Source organism: Ranitomeya variabilis, chromosome 1 (genome assembly GCF_051348905.1).
Source record: "Ranitomeya variabilis isolate aRanVar5 chromosome 1, aRanVar5.hap1, whole genome shotgun sequence".
NCBI classification, from domain to species: domain Eukaryota; kingdom Metazoa; phylum Chordata; class Amphibia; order Anura; family Dendrobatidae; genus Ranitomeya; species Ranitomeya variabilis.
The window spans coordinates 759,304,471-759,318,892 of record NC_135232.1 but is presented as its reverse complement, the minus strand read 5'-3'; the positions used below and the strand labels follow the sequence as shown (position 1 = coordinate 759,318,892).

General features: G+C 43.4%; 1 protein-coding gene across 1 annotated transcript in view; it reads left to right on the top strand.

Annotated features, from left to right (window-relative positions):
- Nucleotides 1-14,422, top strand: part of GRIN3B (glutamate ionotropic receptor NMDA type subunit 3B) — a 166,888-nt gene that overhangs the window by 61,126 nt on the left and 91,340 nt on the right. The window contains exon 3 of the mRNA XM_077253166.1: nt 1,948-2,995. Within this exon, the coding sequence (XP_077109281.1) occupies nt 1,948-2,995 (1,048 nt within the window). The remainder of the gene's footprint in view (nt 1-1,947; nt 2,996-14,422) is intronic.

The following is a 14,422-nucleotide window of genomic DNA, read 5'->3' as shown; positions in this document are numbered from 1 at the left end:
CACTCTTTCAAGGCCAACAATAGTAGAGAAAATTAATTTAGTGACTTTTTCAAGAGTTTCTTGGGTGGAGGATTCACGAACTCATTTGATTCTTATGTTTTTACATCTGCTTCTATTCTCTTGATGTTAAGCTGGTGGTGATAGTATGAAACTTGTTCCTTTAGGGTATTTGATAACTGCATGAGATCTGTCAAGAAGACTCCAGAGAGTCAACCCTGTGACCTACATGTTTTAGATCTGATCTGAGGCCTCAGGTTATGTGCACACATTGCAGATTTTGCTGTGGATCCGCAGCGGATTGGCCGCTGCAGATTCGCAGCAGTTTTCCATGAGTTTACAGTATCATGTAACAAGTATCAAGTATCAAGTGCACATGCTGCGGAAAAAAACGAGCTGAAACGTAGCGTTCTTTATTCAGCAGCATGTCAATTCTTTGTGCGGATTACCTGCGGATTTACCAAAATCAGTCTGGAAAAAAGTTCTTATGATAAGGGTTTCATGGCTTGAGACAAGGATTTTTTGAAGAATGACCTAGAAATAGGAACAGAGTCAGTAGAAAACGGTTCACTTTCAGAGTCATCATTACTGAAATCTGAGTCCTCAATTGGTGCTGAGTCAAGGGAATGAGAGAATGCCTTTTTAAAATTGGTTGAGGGGTGGATAGGTTTTTCTTTAGGAATTTGTCCAGTTCACCTTCTTGTTTATGAGTTGTATTTAATATGGAATGTTTCACCCACTCTTTGCTAGATTTAGCCATTTTTAATGTTAGTGTGCACCAAAAAGAATTACCACTTGTTCATAGAAGGTGTCTAAACTTTAATTTCTCAATATTTGCCACTATGGGAAGCAAAATCTTGTGAGATTGTATTTTTCCAGATGGCCAGTAGGTGTCAGTGGTGTAGTTTAAAATACTGTGCTGCACAGAGTATTGCAATAAACTGTAGCAAATTATAGTAATAGTTTTAGGTTTTAATTCATACACTATATGATCCTAGGAGAGGTTATGTATGATACTGGGCGATTTGTGCAGAGTAAAATGAAGCTTTGCAAAGTATTGGTGCTGGTGAGGAGGGGTGAGATATTAGGCAGTGTTGTAGAGCTGCTTCCTCTGGTGCCTTGTAAGATGGAGGGGAATATAACTCCAAGTGTCTGGGTGACCTGTCAAGTTGTCTAAGGAGCCCCTGTTGCTGGTATTCTTGTGCATAATGCAAAAATTCAACCTGAGAATAAACTTCTGCCATCTTCATATGGGCCTCTGCAGTTGAGTTGAAGCTATTGGATAAAGTTCTTGGTGTGAGTACTAATCAGTAGAGACATCCATAGAAACTCTGTCTAAGGAGCCCCTCATATACAGTTTAGTTATGAAGTCATAATAAGACTAGAGGCATTTCTTGAAGATTTTTGCACAATTATTGAAAGTATCTGTTTGCTATTGCATTATGGTGTGGTCTTTGACAACCAAATATTGTATTTGTTATGGTCAAAAAGCAAAAGCATTTTTGGGTTCATTGGACCAGGTTAATATTTTCTTCATGATTTAATAGTCTAATTTTGGCAAACTGTGGCCAATATATGTGCAGTTTTCAGCAGTTGCTTTGTCCATACGACCTTCCCAAGTGTTGTGAGCAACTGTTCTAGGGAATTCTGCTGTTGTGACCTGCAGATAGTTTGACATTACATTGACAGTATAGGGCATAAATTATTTCAAGGTCAGAGAGCAGTGTTCCTGATGAACATGCTTACAGGCACCTGACTTGTCCTAACATTCTTGGACAAGTTTCAGTCAGTTTAACAATAGTAATTTTATAATTTTAATGTATGATAGTAATTACCTGTCTAGTAAAAAAAATATGTTTTTAAAACTGTATTCATAATGATATTTTCAATATTTTTCTATTTCCAGAGAACCACTTTAAGCAGATGCTAACATTTCATTGTTAATTATAGGTACTTAGCCAATACATCATTCTCAGGACAAACTGGTCAAATCTATCTAATGAATAATAATCTGATCCATACTGATCACCATTACAAAATATGGAGCCTGGTGCGTGATTCTTTAGGAGACCCCACCTGGGTAACTGTGGGTGGTTGGCATGAAGGAAAAATGGAAGTAGAAGAAGGTCTGTGGCAAAATCGCATACAAAAGCGTGAACCAGCACCAGTGGTGACACAACGCATAAAGCTCAGAGTGGTAACCCTTGTGGAACATCCCTTTGTTTTCACTCGAGAGGTGGATGCTGATGGCAGTTGTCCAGCTGGGCAAATGTGCCTGGACCCTCGCACAAATAATACTGCGTTATTAAACATGCTCTTTGAAGAGCTAAATTCACCAAACGGATCTGTGCCACTAGAGTACAAAACTTGCTGTTATGGTTATTGCATTGATTTATTAGAAAAACTGTCTGAAGATCTTGGATTCGACTTTGAGCTGTACATTGTTGGAGATGGAAAATATGGAGCACGAATCGGCAACCGTTGGACAGGACTAGTTGGAGACTTGTTGAGTGGAGCAGCTCACATGGCTGTTACATCTTTTAGCATAAACTCTGTGCGAAGCACTGTTATAGACTTCACTAGCCCATTCTACTCTACCAGCCTTGGTATTTTGGTTCGCATGCGAGACACTGCCTCCCCTATTGGAGCTTTTATGTGGCCTCTACACTGGTCCATGTGGGTGGGTATATTTGTGGCTTTGCATTTAACTGCATTATTTCTTACATTCTATGAATGGAAGAGTCCTTTTGGCATGACTCCACATGGACGTAATCGGATGAAAGTCTTCTCATATTCTTCAGCACTAAACCTATGCTATGCCATTCTGTTTGGAAGGACTGTATCAAGTAAAACTCCAAAATGCTGCACAGGAAGAGTTCTCATGAACCTGTGGGCTATTTTCTGTCTACTAGTACTATCCAGCTATACCGCAAACCTTGCTGCAGTAATGGTGGGGGATAAGACTTTTGAAGCCTTGTCAGGAATCCACGATCCAAAGGTGGGTATAATTACTTAAATTACTTTAATGTATTTATAAATGTTTTCTCTGCATATCTCCGTTTTATTGTTGATATTTGAGATTTCTAGCTCTGGTACATTTATTCTAGATTTTCTAGATTTTCTTCACTTATTTATGGATATTTACTCCATAATGAAGGCCTTCTAGAAAATTTCAAATGCCATTCAATATTCATAAAATATCTCGGCATGGAAGATGTTAAACATATGTTTGCTTTAAGTTAGAGACCAAAGACCTAGAACGGGCAAAACCTAGATATCTTTTCTGTCAGGGGAAGTGTTGTCATAGAGGAATCAAATGTATTCGAATCAGCAATTACTAAAATAACTACATATTGAATTTCCATGGCAAATACACAAATTAAAGTTTTCATGAGATGTGACCGGATAAATTGATTATTCTTAAAGGGGTTTTCCAATGAACAAAGTACATTTTAATAGGTAATGAAATAATTATAATCCACAATTGGATTGTTTAAAAAATGTTGAGATAATCTTGTAAATGTGCCCCTGCTGTGTACTGTGTAATGACTGTGTCTGACCATACAGGAAAACGGTATGATCATATTACAGCTCCTGGGTGGGGGGATGCAAAAGAGAGTATACAGACAGTACAGCATGGGGATCTGTTGTGAATTCTGCTCTTGGGTTCCCTCCGGTGGTTGTAAGTGGTAGCGCTGCTGTCTCTGAATCGCAGCAGTTATCAGGTGTGTTCACTTTTTGCAATTTTGACTGGGCTATTTAATCTTGCTTCACCCTTTAGTCAGTGCCAGTTGTCCATGGTTCCTGGAGGATTCCTGCCTGGTCTCTTCTGCTTTGCAGTTCATTTCAACAAAGCTAAGTTCTGGCCTTGATTTTGCTGTCCACATGCTGTGGACTTAATGTTCAGTTCTTTTCCATGTTTTTGTCTTGTCCAGCTTGGTCTGTATAAGGATTTGTTTAGCCAAGCTGGTATCTCTGGAGATGCAGATATACCCTCCATATCTTTAGTTAGCTGTGGAGATTTTGTATTTTCTGTGGTGGATATTTTCTAATGTTTTAATACTGACCGCATAGTACTCTGTCCTATCCTTTCTGTTTAGCTAGAAGTGGCCTCCTTTGCTAAATTCTCATTTCCGTCTGTGTATGTTTTTTCCCTCTCCTCTCACAGTCAATTTGTGGGGGGCTACCTATCTTTTGGGGATTGTCTCTGAGGCAAGATAGTTTTTCCTTTTCTATCTCTAGGGGTAATTAGTCCTCCGGCTGTGTCGAGATGTCTAGGGAGCGCTAGGTACATTTCACGGCTACTTCTAGTTGTTGTGTTAAGTTCAGGGTCTGCGGTCAGTACAGGTACCACCTTCTCCAGAGTACGTCTCATGCTGCTCTTAGGCCACCAGATCATAACAGTACAACTGGCCAACAATGAGTTAACCGCATCTCAGAAGAAGGGAAGGAAAGTGCTGAGCCATTTTTTTTTCTGTAGTCTGTTGTGTTTTTTTTTTTTTCTCTTCCCTCTTTACCTCTGGGTGGCTCAGGAGTTCAGCGCTGATATGGATGTTCAGGGATTGGCTTCTCGTGTGGATCAACTTGTCAACTTGCTGCTAGAGTACAGGGTATTTCTGATTATATCATTCAGACTCTGGTTTTAGAGCCTAGAATTCCAACTCCTGATTTGTTTTTTGGGGATAGGTCCAAATTTCTGAGCTTTAAAAATAACTGTAAACTGTTTTTTGGCTCTGAAACCCCGTTCCTCTGGTGATCCCATCCAGCAGGTTAAAATTGTTATATCTCTGCTGCGTGGTGACCCCCAGGATTGGGCATTTGCCCTGGAACCTGGGAATCCGGCGTTGCTTAATGTAGACACCTTTTTTCAGGCGCTTGGGTTATTGTATGACAAACCTAATTCAGTGGATCATGCTGAGATGACCTTGTTGGCCCTGTCTCAGGGTCAAGAAGCGGCAGAATCATATTGCCAGAAGTTTAGAAAATGGTCTGTACTAACTAAATGGAATGAGGATGCCTTGGCGGCAATCTTCAGAAAGGGTCTTTCTGAATCCGTTAAAGATGTTATGGTGGGGTTCCCCACGCCTGCTGGTCTGAGTGATTCTATGTCTCTGGCCAATCAGATTGATCGGCGCTTGCGCGAGCACAGAGTTGTGCACACTATGGCATTGTCTTCCGAGCGGAGTCCTGAGCCTATGCAGTGTGATAGGATTGTGTCTAGAGCTGAACGACAAGGATTCAGACGTCAGAATAGGTTGTGTTTTTACTGCGGCGATTCTGCTCATGTTATTTCTGATTGCCCTAAGCGTACCAAGAGAATCGCTAGTTCTGTTACCATCAGTACTGTACAACCTAAATTTTTGTTATCTGTGACCCTGATCTGCTCATTATCGTCATTTTCTGTCATGGCATTTGTGGATTCAGGCGCCGCTCTAAATTTAATGGACTTAGAATTTGCCAGACGTTGTGGTTTCCCCTTGCAGCCTTTGCAGAGTCCTATTCCTTTGAGGGGTATTGATGCTACACCGTTGGCTAAAAATAAACCTCAGTTTTGGACACAGCTGACCATGTGCATGGCGCCAGCCCATCAGGAAGATTGTCGTTTTCTGGTGTTGCATAATTTGCATGATGCTATTGTGCTGGGTTTCCCATGGTTACAGGTGCATAATCCGGTATTAGATTGGAAATCTATGTCTGTGACTAGTTGGGGTTGTCAGGGGGTTCATGGTGATGTTCCTCTGATGTCAATTGCCTCCTCCCCCTCTTCTGAAATTCCTGAGTTTTTGTCATATTTCCAGGATGTATTCAATGAGCCCAAGTCCAGTTCCCTTCCACCGCATAGGGACTGTGATTGTGCTATTGATTTGATTCCAGGCTGTAAGTTCCCTAAGGGCCGACTTTTCAACCTGTCTGTGCCAGAACATACCGCCATGCGGAGCTATGTTAAGGAGTCCTTGGAGAAGGGGCATATTCGGCCATCTTCTTCACCATTGGGAGCAGGTTTTTTTTTTGTTGCCAAGAAAGATGGCTCCTTGAGACCCTGTATTAATTATCGCCTCTTGAATAAGATCACGGTCAAATTCCAATACCCTTTGCCTTTGCTTTCTGATTTGTTTGCTAGGATTAAGGGGGCTAGTTGGTTTACTAAGATTGACCTTCGAGGGGCATATAATCTTGTTCGTATTAAGCAGGGTGACGAATGGAAAACTGCGTTTAATACGCCCGAAGGCCATTTTGAATACGTTGTGATGCCATTCGGACTCTCTAATGCTCCATCTGTGTTTCAGTCCTTCATGCACGATATATTTCGGAATTATCTTGATAAATTCATGATTGTATATCTGGATGATATTTTGATTTTTTCAGATGACTGGGAGTCTCATATGAAACAAGTCAGGATGGTATTTCAGATCCTTCGTGATAATGCCTTGTTTGTGAAGGGGTCTAAGTGCCTCTTTGGAGTACAAAAAATTTCTTTTTGGGCTTCATTTTTTCTCCCTCATCTATGGAAATGGATCCGGTTAAGGTTCAGGCCATTCATGATTGGATCCAGCCCACATCCATGAAGAGCCTTCAGAAATTTTTGGGCTTTGCTAATTTTTATCGCCGTTTCATTGCCAACTTCTCCAGTGTGGTTAAACCCCTGACCGATTTGACGAAGAAAGGCGCTGATGTGACGAATTGGTCCTCTGCGGCTGTTTCTGCCTTTCAGGAGCTTAAACGCCGATTTACTTCTGCCCCTGTGTTGCGTCAGCCCGATGTTTCTCTTCCTTTTCAGGTTGAGGTTGACGCTTCTGAGATTGGGGCAGGGGCCGTTTTGTCTCAGAGGAATTCTGATGGTTCCTTGATGAAACCGTGTGCTTTCTTTTCTCGAAAGTTTTCGCCTGCGGAACGCAATTATGATGTCGGCAATCAAGAGTTGTTGGCTATGAAGTGGGCATTTGAGGAGTGGCAACATTGGCTTGAGGGGGCCAAGCACCGTATTGTGGTCTTGACCGATCATAAGAATCTGATTTATCTCGAGTCTGCCAAGCGGCTGAATCCTAGACAGGCCCGATGGTCCCTGTTTTTCTCCCGTTTTGATTTTGTGGTCTCATATCTTCCGGGTTCTAAGAATGTTAAGGCTGATGCCCTCTCTAGGAGCTTTTTGCCTGATTCTCCTGGGGTCCTTGAGCCGGTCGGTATTCTGAAGGAAGGGGTGATTCTTTCTGCCATCTCCCCTGATTTACGACGGGTTCTTCAGGAATTTCAGGCTGATAAACCTGACCGCTGTCCAGTGGGGAAATTGTTTGTTCCCGACAGATGGACTAGTAAAGTGATTTCTGAGGTTCATTGTTCTGTGTTAGCTGGTCATCCTGGAATTTTTGGTACCAGAGATTTGGTTGGTAGGTCCTTTTGGTGGCCTTCTTTGTCACGGGATGTGCGTTCTTTTGTGCAGTCCTGTGGGACTTGTGCGCGGGCCAAGCCTTGTTGTTCCCGCGCTAGTGGGTTGCTTTTGCCTTTGCCGGTCCCTGAGAGGCCTTGGACGCATATTTCTATGGATTTTATTTCGGATCTTCCGGTTTCCCAGAGGATGTCAGTTATCTGGGTGGTTTGTGACCGGTTTTCTAAGATGGTTCATTTGGTGCCTTTGCCTAAGTTGCCTTCCTCTTCTGATTTGGTTCCTTTGTTTTTTCAGCATGTGGTTCGTTTGCATGGTATTCCGGAGAATATTGTGTCCGACAGAGGTTCCCAGTTTGTCTCTAGGTTTTGTCGTGCCTTTTGTACTAAGCTGGGCATTGATTTGTCTTTTTCTTCCGCATTTCATCCTCAGACAAATGGCCAAACCGAGCGAACTAATCAGACTTTGGAAACTTATTTGAGATGCTTTGTGTCTGCTGATCAGGATGATTGGGTGGCTTTCTTGCCATTGGCCGAGTTTGCCCTTAATAATCGGGCTAGTTCTGCTACATTGGTTTCACCCTTCTTTTGTAACTCTGGTTTTCATCCTCGTTTTTCTTCGGGGCAGGTTGAGCCTTCTGATTGTCCTGGGGTGGACTCTGTGGTTGACAGGTTGCAGCAAATTTGGGCTCATGTTGTTGACAATTTGGTGTTGTCTCAGGAGGGGGCTCAACGTTTTGCTAACCGTCGTCGGTGTGTTGGTTCCCGGCTTTGGGTTGGGATTTGGTCTGGTAGTCTTCCCGTCATGTCCCTATGAAGGTTTCCTCCCCTAAGTTTAAGCCTCGGTTTATTGGCCCTTATAGGATTTCTGAGATTATCAATCCAGTGTCTTTTCGTTTGGCCCTTCCAGCCTCTTTTTCCATTCATAATGTTTTCCATAGATCTTTGTTGCGGAAATATGTGGTGCCCGTTGTTCCCTCTGTTGATCCTCCTGCCCCGGTGTTGATTGATGGGGAGTTGGAGTAAGTGGTTGAGAAGATTTTGGATTCTCGTTTTTCGAGGCGGAAGCTTCAGTATCTTGTCAAATGGAAGGGTTATGGCCAGGAGGATAATTCTTGGGTTGTTGCCTCCGATGTTCATGCTGATGATTTGGTTCATGCCTTTCATTTGGCTCGTCCGGATCGGCCTGGGGGCTCTGGTGAGGGTTCGGTGACCCCTCCTCAAGGGGGGTACTGTTGTGAATTCTGCTCTTTGGTTCCCTCCGGTGGTTGTAAGTGGTAGCGCTGCTGTCTCTGAATCGCAGCAGTTATCAGGTGTGTTCACTTTTTGCAATTTTGACTGGGCTATTTAATCTTGCTTCACCCTTTAGTTAGTGCCAGTTGTCCATGGTTCCTGGAGGATTCACATGCCTGCCTGGTCTCTTCTGCTTTGCAGTTCATTTCTACAAAGCTAAGTTCTGGCCTTGATTTTGCTGTCCACATGCTGTGGACTTAATGTTCAGTTCTTTTCCATGTTTTTGTCTTGTCCAGCTTGGTCTGTATAAGGATTTGTTTAGCCAAGCTGGTATCTCTGGAGATGCAGATATACCCTCCATATCTTTAGTTAGCTGTGGAGATTTTGTATTTTCTGTGGTGGATATTTTCTAGTGTTTTAATACTGACCGCATAGTACTCTGTCCTATCCTTTCTGTTTAGCTAGAAGTGGCCTCCTTTGCTAAATTCTCATTTCCGTCTGTGTATGTTTTTTCCCTCTCCTCTCACAGTCAATATTTGTGGGGGGCTACCTATCTTTTGGGGATTTTCTCTGAGGCAAGATAGTTTTTCCTTTTCTATCTCTAGGGGTAATTAGTCCTCCGGCTGTGTCGAGATGTCTAGGGAGCACTAGGTACATTCCACGGCTACTTCTAGTTGTTGTGTTAAGTTCAGGGTCTGCGGTCAGTACAGGTACCACCTTCTCCAGAGTACGTCTCATGCTGCTACTAGGCCACCAGATCATAACAGGGATCACAGCTGATTATTTATGTGAGATAAAACATTGCTTAAAAACAGGCAAGGAAATGCTTTATCTCACACAAAGAATCAGCCGTGATCCAATGCTGTGCTATCTGTATACTCTTTTTTGCTTTCTCTCCTGCCCAGGATGTGTGTTATGAACAGACCATGTCCCTGTATGGTCAGACACAGCCATTACACAGTACACAGCAGAGAAGGCAGAAGGGATAACAATATCTCAAATTTCCAGACTTTTGTCGCACAGGCAGGTGCCTGTCATGGTTCCCAATGGCAGGGGAACGTCAGGACACATAAATAACGGACGAGCTCTTGGGTGATGGAATCTCGCGCTGACTGTGAGCTAAACCTACCACACAACTAATAGTGGCCGGGGGGCGTGCCTACGTTTTATCCCTAGACGTCTCTCGCCAGCCGGAGGACTAACTAACCCTAGTAGAGGAAAAAACAGACCTGGCTTACCTCTAGGGAAATTCCCCCGCAAAGGAGACAGAAGCCCCCCACATATATTGACGGTGAGTTCAGAGGAAAAGACATACGCAGTATGAAGGTAGGTTCAGCAAAGCGAGGTCCGCTTACTAGATAGTAGAAAGATACAAAAGGGAACTGCACGGTCAGCTGAAAACCCTTTTAAAATACCATCCTGAAATTACTTTAAGACTCATGTGTCAACTCATGACACCGGAGTGGTAATTTCAGCCCACAAGAGCTTCCAGCTACAGAGAATGATATAACTGTAAACTGGAACAAAAAATGCAAACAAACTTAGGACTAAGAGTCCAACTTAGCTGATCAGTAGTCTAGGAGCAGGAACATGCAACAGAAAGGCTCTGGTTACATTGATGGCCGGCAAGGCAATGACTGAAGAGCAGGAATAAATAGGAACTCCCCACTACTGATGAAAACAGGTGAACTGAGAAAGAAAACACACCCGAGTCACCAGTACCACTAGCCACCACCAGAAGGAGCCCAAAAGCAGATTCACAACAGTACCCCCCCCTCAAGGAGGGGGCACCGAACCCTCACAAGAACCACCAGGGCGATCCGGATGAGCCCTATGAAAGGCACGAACCAAATCAGAGGCGTGAACATCAGAAGCAGTTACCCAAGAATTATCTTCTTGACCATAACCCTTCCACTTAACCAGATATTGTAGTCTCCGTCTGGAAATACGGGAGTCCAAGATTTTCTCCACAACATACTCCAATTCACCCTCAACCAGCACAGGAGCAGGAGGCTCGGTAGAAGGAACAACCGGCACCTCATACCTCCGCAATAACGACCGATGGAAGACATTATGGATAGCGAAAGATGCCGGAAGGTCTAAACGAAAGGATACAGGGTTAAGAATCTCCAAAATCCTATAAGGACCGATGAACCGAGGCTTAAACTTAGGAGAAGAAACCCTCATAGGGACAAAACGGGAAGACAACCACACCAAGTCCCCAACATGAAGACGAGGACCAACACGACGACGGCGGTTGGCAAAATGCTGAGTCTTCTCCTGGGACAACTTCAAATTGTCCACCACCTGTCCCCAAATCCGATGCAACCTATCCACCATAGTATCCACTCCAGGACAATCCGAAGACTCCACCTGACCGGAAGAAAAACGAGGGTGAAACCCCGAATTGCAAAAGAAAGGAGAAACCAAAGTGGCAGAACTAGCCCGATTATTGAGGGCAAACTCTGCCAACGGCAAAAAGGCAACCCAGTCATCCTGATCCGCAGACACAAAACACCTCAAATAAGTCTCCAAGGTCTGATTAGTTCGCTCCGTCTGGCCATTAGTCTGAGGATGGAACGCAGACGAAAAAGACAAATCAATGCCCATCCTAGCACAGAATGCCCGCCAAAATCTAGACACGAACTGGGTCCCCCTGTCAGAAACGATATTTTCCGGAATACCATGCAAGCGAACCACATTTTGAAAAAACAGAGGGACCAATTCGGATGAGGAAGGCAACTTAGGCAAAGGTACCAAATGAACCATCTTTGAAAAACGGTCACACACCACCCAGATGACAGACATTTTCTGAGAAGCAGGGAGATCAGAAATAAAATCCATAGAGATGTGAGTCCAAGGCCTCTTCGGAATAGGCAAAGATAACAACAATCCGCTAGCCCGAGAACAACAAGGCTTGGCCCGAGCACAAACATCACAAGACTGCACAAAAACTCGTACGTCTCGAGACAGGGAAGGCCACCAGAAGGACCTAGCCACCAAATCCCTAGTACCAAAGATTCCAGGATGACCTGCCAACGCAGAAGAATGAACCTCCAAGATGACTCTACTGGTCCAATCATCAGGAACAAACAGTCTACCAGGCGGGCAACGATCAGGTCTATCCGCCTGAAACTCCTGCAAAGCCCGTCGCAGGTCTGGGGAAACAGCAGATAATATCACCCCATCCTTAAGGATACCTGTAGGTTCAGAATCACCAGGGGAATCAGGCTCAAAACTCCTAGAAAGGGCATCTGCCTTCACATTTTTAGAACCTGGTAGGTATGAGACCACAAAATTAAACCGAGAGAAAAACAACGACCAGCGCGCCTGTCTAGGATTCAGGCGCTTGGCAGACTCAAGATAAATCAGATTCTTGTGATCGGTGTAATATGCATTAATTAAATCTTGTACCTTGTCTCTTTAAGAAAGATGAGATGTAGAGAATTGTGGGTAGTTACAGAGAGGAGGGGGAGAAGTTACTTTCACTTTGTCATGCATGCAGAGACAAGCTTATGCAACCTGCTAAAGAGAAATAAAGATAATGAAGATTTACTAGTGTGGATTACTTACAAAGTGTGGACATTACAACTGGCGACGAGGATGGGATCGAAAATCTTCTGCTGCAGTGAGTACTAATCCCTATTTTACTGATCCACACGGCTGCACCACTGAAAAACTTCATCATGGCTGAATACTTACACAGTTTCCCACAGTTTGATATGACTGATGTCACTAATCTCTCCCATAACTGGAGAAAATGGTTGAGCAGATTTGAGAACTTTCTAGAAGCCATAGATATAAAAGAGGAGAAAAGAAAGAAAGCATTACTTTTACATTGTGCAGGCACAGGAGTCTATGATATCTACTGCACATTACCTGCATCTGAGACAGATACATACAGCGATTGCAGCAAAGCTCTCACTGATTACTTCAATCCCAAACAAAACATCAGATATGAGAGATACAAATTCAGAATTGCTAAGCAGCTTCCCGAAGAATCCATAGACACCTATGTCACACGACTGAGGGAGCTGGCACATGGATGTGCATTCACAGATATAGATGATGAAATCCTAACTCAGGTAATCGTCACCTGCTCATCTAACAAAATAAGGCGCAAAGCTCTGCAGCAAGATCTCTCTTTACATGAATTACTCAAAATAGCCCGTGCTACGGAAATAGCAGATCATCAGGCTACTACAATGGAGAATGGGGAAAAGTCACAGGTACATAATCTCGTGCATAAAAATACACAAGACAAGCAAACCCCGAAACAGAAAAAATGCTATAGATGTGGACAGGAGTTCCCTCACCGCCTGGACAGATGTCCAGCTATAGGACAGACATGCAATAAGTGTGGAAAAGGGAACCATTTGGCAGCTGTCTGCAGATCAGCACAATACAAGCCTTCTCTGCCTATGACACGGCCTGCCGATGTAAAAATGGTAAATCAGGATACAGAAGAAGCATCTGGAGCAGAAAACTATGTGTTCACCACCTCTGCCACTGGCTCTGTACAGTCCCCCTGTATCACACTCCCAATCTGCGACACCAATATCACGTTTACAATAGATACGGGAGCGTCAGTGGACATCATAGACAGCACTACCTATGAGCAATTGAAGACAAAGCCAGTTTTGCAGCAAGTACATACTAAAATCTTCCCATATGGATCTAAAATACCTCTAACTACCAGAGGGCAGTTTGATGTTGAACTGAGCTATAAAGACAATAAGCAGAAAACTACCTTTCATGCGTTACAAGGATCAGGAGGCTGTCTTCTCAGCTATCACACTGCCTTGAAGCTAGGTCTCATCCAAATTATCCATACCATAACTGATCCTGCGGACATGGATATACAAACCATGGTGAATAATTTTCCCTCCCTATTTAGTGGCTTGGGGAAACTAAAAGACTCTCAAGTACATCTTCATGTGGACGATAGTGTTCGCCCAGTGGCCCAGTCACATAGGCGCATTCCATTTCACCTGAGAAGGAAAGTAGAAAAAGAACTCCAATTCCTCATGGACGAGGACGTTATCGAAACCGTTACTGGGCCCACTCCCTGGGTCTCACCACTGGTGGTAGTTCCTAAACCAAAGGCTCCTGACCAGGTGAGATTGTGTGTTGACATGCGCCTACCCAACACTGCCATTCAGAGAGAAAGACATATCTCACCCACAATTGATGACATCATTCATGTGTTAAATGGAGCGACCGTCTTTTCAAAACTCGATCTCAATAAGGGCTATCACCAGTTAGAGCTGAGTCCAGAATCCAGATATTTGACAACATTTTCCACACATGTGGGCCTCAGAAGATATAAAAGATTGACTTTTGGGGTCTGCTCTGCAGCGGAAATTTTTCAGGATGCAATAAGGGGCGTTATTCAGAACATTCCAAATGCCTTTAATTACAGTGATGACATACTGGTGTTTGGCAAAACTCAAGCTGAACACAATCGTGCTCTATATGCCGTCTTTGAATGCCTCCTCTCTGCTAGACTCACCTTAAACAAGGAAAAATGTGAATTTGATAAAAATTCATTAGAGTTTTACGGTCATATTTTTTCGGCAAAAGGGGTACAACCTGATCCCAAGAAAGTGGAATCCATTAAATGAGCCTCAATTCCACAAGATGCCAGTGAAGTACGCTCGTTTCTTGGAATGGCCAGTTATTGTGCTAGATACATTCCAAACTTCTCAACAATTAACAGTCCATTAAGGGAACTTACAAAACAGAGTTGTGTTTTTCAATGGTCTCCAGACTGTCAAAATGCATTTGAAACAATTAAAACTGAACTTTGCTC